Here is a 6,919-nt window from a genome sequence, read left to right as displayed (position 1 = left end):
CCGCTCGGCAGCCCCGTGCCGCCCCACTGCGGGCCGCTCGGCCCGCGCCAAGCCGGCGGCGCCCTGCGCGCGCGTCTTGCGGGCTGCGTCGTCGAAGACGCGGTCCTATTTCATGACGTCTTTGCCGAGTTACGCGACACTGCGTCCGCGCTCGCGGCGGTGGGCTGGAAGGGGCGCGCCGTCGAAGTAACGTAATATTCGAGCGTTTTTGGCCGCCCCATGGTACCAGGAATGGGTTCCGCAACTTTTATTACCTTACTTTTGCGACCTCCGGCCCCGGGACGGCGCGGCGCGAGGCCGCGGCGCACAACCTCGGGGCACTCTCTATCGACAACCTGGGCCTCCACGGCCAAACCCGCGCGACGGAAGGCACCCGGGGTGTCTATGAACGATCTCCGACGCTGCACCGCGTCCGAGGCAGCCAAATTCGGGTCGCGTGGCCCGATCACGACCCACAGGACCCCCTAAAACCACCCGTTCTCGCCGAGTTGCAATTCGTTTCGCGTCGCTTCTTTTGCAGCGTGCAGCCCTTGTTGCGCGCCTCGGGAGTCGCCGCGGGGGCCATGGGCGCCGTGGTAGGCGCGCGGCGCTAGGGGGCTGCCTTTGTTGATTACATGCCCATCGCGTGTCTCTTCGAGGTTCGTCGGACCGCGTGCTTTCGTCCGAGACCGCGTGCTTTCGTCCGAAGCCATCAAAACATGGGTAAACTTTGCTTTTGTGAGCGTCAAACAAATGGCCTCTGGATTTCCAAAACACTGGTTGCGAGTTGCAGTGGATACCCCGTCGCTTGAACTTTTGCAAGCAACGACAAACTTTGAAGAAATCCTAGCTTCTAGAGGGCTAGAGACGGTGTCTCCGCAGGAGTATTTCAGCGGCCGATGATGGAATTTCCACCTTAGAGGGCCCCGTGCTCCTCGAATATGCAGCGACGTGCAACGATCCCAGTGGCTTTGAGGTCCGCAAACATGTGGGTGAGGCACATGAAAAGACGCGACATCCGGACGATTGCGAGGCGACGCAAACGGGCAGCCCCAGGGGGTGGAATGAGGCGCGGCAGCTTCCCCCGACCCGATTTTCGGTCCCCTTCGAGTCACAGAGCGTCGGGGATCGTTCGTCATGGGGGCGACCAGATGCCCTCGCGGCAGCTCTTCGGCTCGAGTGGATTTGATCGAGATCACCTCACCGGCTCCGGGAGGCGCGCGGCGCCGCGGGCGACACGGTGCTCACCACGCAATGCATGAGGCGAGACCTGCGACCAAGCCCGGACAGCCCCCTCGGGAGCGACATTCCAGGGGGTGTTTCCTCGGAGTTGGTCGCAGGTCTCGGACCTCAACACTAATGCGAGCCCCTCGTCGGTCGCCGCCCACCGATAACGGCCGTTCTCGACATCCACGGGCTGCCCCGACGCGAACTAAGTTGCTCGCCTTCGACCGATGGTCTTTCCCGAGCGACTCGCAGCCGGGCCCGAGGCGCGACATGGTCCACAGACCGAGCGCCGCGCCAAGTCCTGGAACCGCTGCATCGCGTGCCCAAACCTGGGCGAGGCGGTCTGGAGTCAACCAAGTGATGTCACGCCGAGCGTCAACATGGCAGAGTATCGACTGCAACTCGCAACCAGTGAAAGCGGGTGCCGAAGCGACCGTGCCAGCCACCTCGTCACCATGCTGCGGACGCTGATTATGATTCACGCTGCCACGGCCGCAGCGCTGGCGCCCGTGACGCGCAGAGCCGCGCTCGTCGGTGCGAGCAGCAGCTTTGTTGCGCTGCCAGCGTTCGCCGCCGGCAACCCGGACGCGGCCAAGGTCCGCGCGTCGCAGCTCGAGCTGAAGGAGATCCTGGAAAAAGAGCGGAACTTCCGGTCCGGCGTCCTCGCGGGCCTGCCCGAGGGCTCCGCGAGGCTGCCGACGGCGATCTCGTTCGTCACGTTCCAGAAGCTCGAAAAGAGCGCGTCGAACCCGGACGACTTCATGGCCGCGGCCGTCGAGTACGCCGAGTCGTACCGCAACGCGCGCGACCTCGTCAAGCTCGCGGTGCTCGGGCGCGGCGCCGGCGCGGACGTCGCCGCGGGCTACTACGACCGCGCCTTGCCCGAGATCAAGGACGCGGCCGCGAAGCTCGACGAGGCCGCGAAGCTCCTCCCGCCCTAGAATCTAAGCATTACCGGCCGTCGTCGTCGTCGTCGTCGTTGCCGCAGCCCTCGCCGCCGGCGATCTTGAGGCACATCGTCGACGGGAACATGGCGAGGAAGTTCACGGTGACGGAGTAGACGAGGCCCGCGAGCACGAGGCCCATGGACACGTAGGCGTAGGCGTCGCGCTTCTCCCACTTGCGCTTGCGCTCCTGGGCCTCGTCCTTCTGGTTCGGCAGGAGCGGCAGCGTCGCGAGCGACGCGAACGCGAAGAAGTAGGACACCGCGAACGACAGCGCGACCGAGTTGCGGAACGACGGCGCGTCCTCGATGTAGTTCGACGAGTCGGAGAGCGACGGCGACCAGAGCCCGAAGATCTGGTTCGAGATGGCCTGGGCGAAGGGCGACCCTAAATTCGCCGTCGTCGTCAGCAGGCCGTAGACGATGCCCTCGTCGCCGCCCTCGGCCATCTCGACGATGACGAACGTCGACACGACGAAGTTCGCCGCCGCTGGGATCTCCACGAGCACGGTCTCGCCGAGGTAAAAGTACTGGTCCCGGACGACGTCGAAGATCGTGCAGAACGTGAACGGCATGTCCACCACGTTCAGGAACACCGTCGTCACCAGGAGCATGTGGCGCCAGCTCTGGTCCAGCAAGCGCGTCTTCACCAGGTACAGCCCCGCGGCGAACAGCCCCAGCCCCACGAGCGAGAAGCACGCGTTCTGGAACGTCTTCACGTGGGCCCAGTACTGCTTCACCTCGCCGCCGGCCGTCGTCGAGACGCCCCCGACGATGGGCGTGAGGAACTGGTACAGGATCACGAAGAGCATGGCGCGGCCCCGGAGGAGCTCGAAGACGTTCGCCGCGTACTGGCGGAACGTGCGCTTCGCCTCGTAGGCCGCGCCGTCCGGCAGCGCGGGCAGGTCGTCCTCCTCGTCCTTCTTGAGCTCGACCTCGTCGACGAAGACGACGCGCTGCTCCTTGACGAGCGCCCAGGACACGGGCACCATGAGCGCCGCCGGCACGGCGAACAGGCCCATGATGCTCGAGTACGATAGACCCCAGGAGAAGGAGCCGTTGTACTTCCAGGAGTTCATGCAGATGCCGACGATCGCGACGGCGACGACGTTCCCGAGCGTCCGCACGAGGTAGACCGTCGTCTGCGTCTGCCCGCGCTTCTCCGGCGGCTCGGCGCGCGCCAGCGACACCGTGAGCCCGTCCGCGGCGACGTCGGCGATGCAGTAGCCCAGCGACGCGACCATCATCAGGAACGCGTACTTGCCGCCCATCTCCGCCGCTTCCGGGTTGCAGGGCTCGGCGCTCTCCGCGCCCGACGACGTGTGCACCGTGCGCACGTAGCCGTCGCCCGCCGCGTTCGGGCACCAGTAGGGCCGCGGCAGCGGCATCGCCGCGAGCCGCAGCAGCGCCGTCGAGCACAGCAGCCAGCCGAGCACCATGTACGGCTTCCGCCGGTAGCCGAACAGGGGCACGCAGTCGTTGATCGCGCCGAACAGGAACTTGAAGGACCAGGGCAGGCTCACGATCGTCGCCGCCGTCGCGTAGACGTAGCCCTCGACGTTGAGGTAGCCGAGGAAGAAGCCGTAGATCGTGCTCGGCAGGCCCCCGTAGACGATGCCCACCGCAAAGTACCTGCGCTCCGCCGAGGTGACCGATCGCTCTCTCTCTCTCTCTCTCTCCGCGGCGCGGAGACGCGCTGCATGTAGAAGCCGACGAGCTCGCGCCGCACGGGCCGCCAGCCGCCGCCGTCCAGCACCTCGCCCTGCTTGACCTGCACGGCCGTCGGGATGTCCTCGAGGAGCGGGAGCGTCTCGTCGACCTTCGGCGGCTCCTCCTCCGGTGCGTCGGCGTCGGCCATCGTCGACCGCCGACGCGCTGCCGATGTCGTGCGGTGCGACTGCTAATGCCAATGACGGCGTCCACAGATGATGACCGCGGGCGCGGCACAAGATGATGATGAAGTGGTGGTGAACCTGTGCTGAGATGGGGCTGCCTTCTCCTCCTCCATCCGGCGTTCGTCGAGGGCCGGGAACAGATGCACGAGAAGGGAATTTTAAAAAGATTTAAAAAGAAAGGAAAGGGAAAGTAGGAGGCTTGCTTGATCCGAACTTGAGTGCACGATGCCGTCCCTGAGCGGTGTGCCACGACTGCAAGTGCCGGCGCGCGCGCAGCTGCGACGACGAGCTCCAATTTTTCTAGCGCGCTGCGCGCGGGGTCGGAGCTGGCCGCCACGCGGAGGCGCATGGACAGCTAACTACGCGATTACGACGAAGTTTCGAAGATGCTGCTCAAAATTTCTACCGCGCTTCGCGCGGGGAGGATTGCACCGAGGCCGCGCGGACGAGGCTGTAGCCTCTTGGACACGCGCGGCGTCTTGTTCTGCGTGCGAAATAGATTTCGAAGCGCACATAGTCGTGGATCTTCGGCCGACACATGGGCGCGCGCGCGCGCGCCGTGCGCGCGCGCGCCGCCGCGCGCGGCAACGATGTCTCGCCGCGCGCCACGGACGTGGACCACGTCATCGGCGGCCCGGAGGACGCCTTCGACGACATGGGCGCGCCGATGCGGATCAATTCCTCGCCGCTCGTCTGCGAGGGCTTGTGCTCGGGGCCGCGGGGTTGCGGCGCGCGCGGCGACGACGTCACGAGACGCCCCGCGGATCATCGGCGACTTGGAGGCTGGCCTCGGGACGACGTCCCGAGCCGCATCAACGGCGGCGGCGACAGGCACACGACGAATTCGTCGCTGTCGTCGGCCGCGGCGTCCATGTCGGCGCGAGGCAGCCCACGACGACGACAGGAACACGCCGCCGTCGCGCACGGCAAGGCCGCGGGGCAGCCCCGGGAGTTGCCGTGGGGCGCGGAAGGTATGCGACGGCATTTCGACGCGCTGGAAGCCCTGGAAAGGCGCCAGCAGGGCAGCCGATCCCGACACGGAAGCGCTGCGCATAGGCGTGAGCGGCGCGTTCACGGTGTTGTAGAGGCGTGAGTGGCGGAGAGGGCGTGTGAACAAGCGGCACTAAAGACTTCACCTTGTGAACGAAATGAGTGGTTCACACAACTTCTCTTGCTATTCATTTGGCCCGTCGAGGGCTTCGTACTCCTATAGCTACGTCTCGACTGTGGACGAACCCGTCGGTACAAAGAAGAACAGCACCGCCCGTGGAGAAAAGAAATACCGGGGCTTCGAGAGCTTCAAATACCCGCCGCGCGAAGATCCCGACGTCACGGTCTGCAAGGAGATCAAACAACTGACGACGGACTGCATGCGGGCCTACAACTGCACGGGCGACGACGACGCGCCCGCGGCCGCGTTCGAAGCGTCGCCTCTCGAGTACAACGACAAGGGGCAGGTCTCGGCCTGCGCCGCGGCCCAAACTTCCGCCGCGTTCTGGAAGGACTGCCACGGCCAGCTCACAGGCTTTTTTGCTGCTCCGGCTGCGTCGCTCGCTTCCATGACTACGTGGAATGCCAGTACGCGTTCTTCGTGGACAAGTACTGGAACGGCGAGTGCGAGTTCAAGTGCGACGGCGTCTACGGCGCCGCCGCGAGTCGCGCGCGCGGACGATTCGCGGCGCTGGGCAGCCTCCTGCTCGTCCTGCTGCTCCGATAGCTAAGCATTAGCGTGGGACTCGCGCGCGAGCGACGACGCGCCCGCGACGGCGTCCCCGGGGTCGTCGTAGACGTCGCCGAGGTCGACGTCGACGTCGTCGTCGCCGCCCCGGGAGTGCCGCGCCGCGGGATTGTCGACGACGACGACGTCCTCCTTCTCGTCGCCCCCATAGACGTCGCCCTCGTCGCCGAGGTCCGGGCCGTCGTCCGCGTCCGCCGCGTGCCGCGACGCGGGATTGGCGACGACGACGACGTCGTCGTCCTTCGCGCCGTAGACGTCGCCCTCGTCGCCGAGGGCCGGGCCCTCGTCGCCCCCGGCGCGCGGCGCGGTCGGGTTGACGATGACGACGGGCTGCTCCTCGCGCGCTCCGTAGACGTCGCCCTCGTCAAAGGGGTCCCCCCGTCCCGGCAGCGGATTCGCGACCTCGCCGAGCTCGACGCCGTCGGACCCCCCCGCGGGCTCGGGCGGCAGCACGAGGTCGCTGAGGCGGAAGGCGTGCTTGCCGTCGTCCGCGGAGTGGCGCACGTAGTCGGAGAAGCGCAGGAGCCGCGCCCAGGTCAGCGGGAAGAAGTCGTCGGACTCGCGCGCGGCGGCGTCGTCGCGGGGCCGGAGGCTCTGGCGGCAGGTGACGCCGACGACGACGACCTCCGCGATGCGCATGGCCACGTGGAAGAGGTAGAAGGCCGCGCGCGGGCCCAGGTCCGTCGCGGCGGCGCCCGCGGCCGCGAGCGCCCCCAGCGCGACCGCGCCGGACCCCGTCGTCCGCAGGAGCGTCCGCACGCGCCGCTTGAGCCGCGCGACGCGCTCGTCGGCCTGCCCCAGCGCGTCGAGGCGCCGGCCGAGGCGCAGCCCGAGGTGGACGTAGGCGCACCCCTGCGAGACGCAGGCGCCGGCGAAGAAGGCGAGGTGCGCGCGCGCGACGGCGTCGCGGTCGTCGCTCGCGACGGACCCCGCCGCCGCCGCCGCCGAGAGGCCGAGGGCGCAGAGCGCGTAGAACCCGTTCGCGGCGAGCAGCGCCGCGAGGCAGCGGCCCGTGAGTCCCCGCGCCTTGGCGCGCTCCTCGAGAATCTGGTACCAGGACACGACGATGGCCGACAGGGCCAGGAGCAGCGCGGGCGTGCCCGCGTCGTGGAGCGCGTGCATCGCGGCGTCGGCGAG

The 6,919-nt window shown here is 67.5% G+C and overlaps 2 protein-coding genes across 2 annotated transcripts in view; both read right to left on the bottom strand.

Moving 5' to 3' along the window:
• Positions 1 to 2,157: 2,157 nt before the first annotated feature.
• AURANDRAFT_66007 (hypothetical protein) lies at positions 2,158 to 4,007 on the bottom strand (the record flags this gene model as incomplete). The annotated part of the gene is made up of 2 exons (XM_009041102.1): positions 2,158 to 3,781; positions 3,802 to 4,007. 2 exons carry the CDS (start codon positions 4,005 to 4,007, stop codon positions 2,158 to 2,160), a joined length of 1,830 nt encoding a protein of 609 aa, XP_009039350.1.
• Positions 4,008 to 5,754: 1,747 nt separating this feature from the next.
• Positions 5,755 to 6,919, bottom strand: part of AURANDRAFT_72101 (hypothetical protein) — a gene marked incomplete at both ends in the record, with an annotated part of 8,583 nt that continues 7,418 nt past the window's right edge. The window contains one exon of the mRNA XM_009041101.1: positions 5,755 to 6,829. Coding sequence (XP_009039349.1) covers positions 5,762 to 6,829 — 1,068 coding nt within the window. The remainder of the gene's footprint in view (positions 6,830 to 6,919) is intronic.

Source organism: Aureococcus anophagefferens (assembly GCF_000186865.1).
Source record: "Aureococcus anophagefferens unplaced genomic scaffold AURANscaffold_19, whole genome shotgun sequence".
Taxonomy (NCBI): domain Eukaryota; class Pelagophyceae; order Pelagomonadales; family Pelagomonadaceae; genus Aureococcus; species Aureococcus anophagefferens.
The sequence above is the reverse complement of the archived record's forward strand: the minus strand, read 5'-3'. Positions and strand labels throughout refer to the sequence as shown.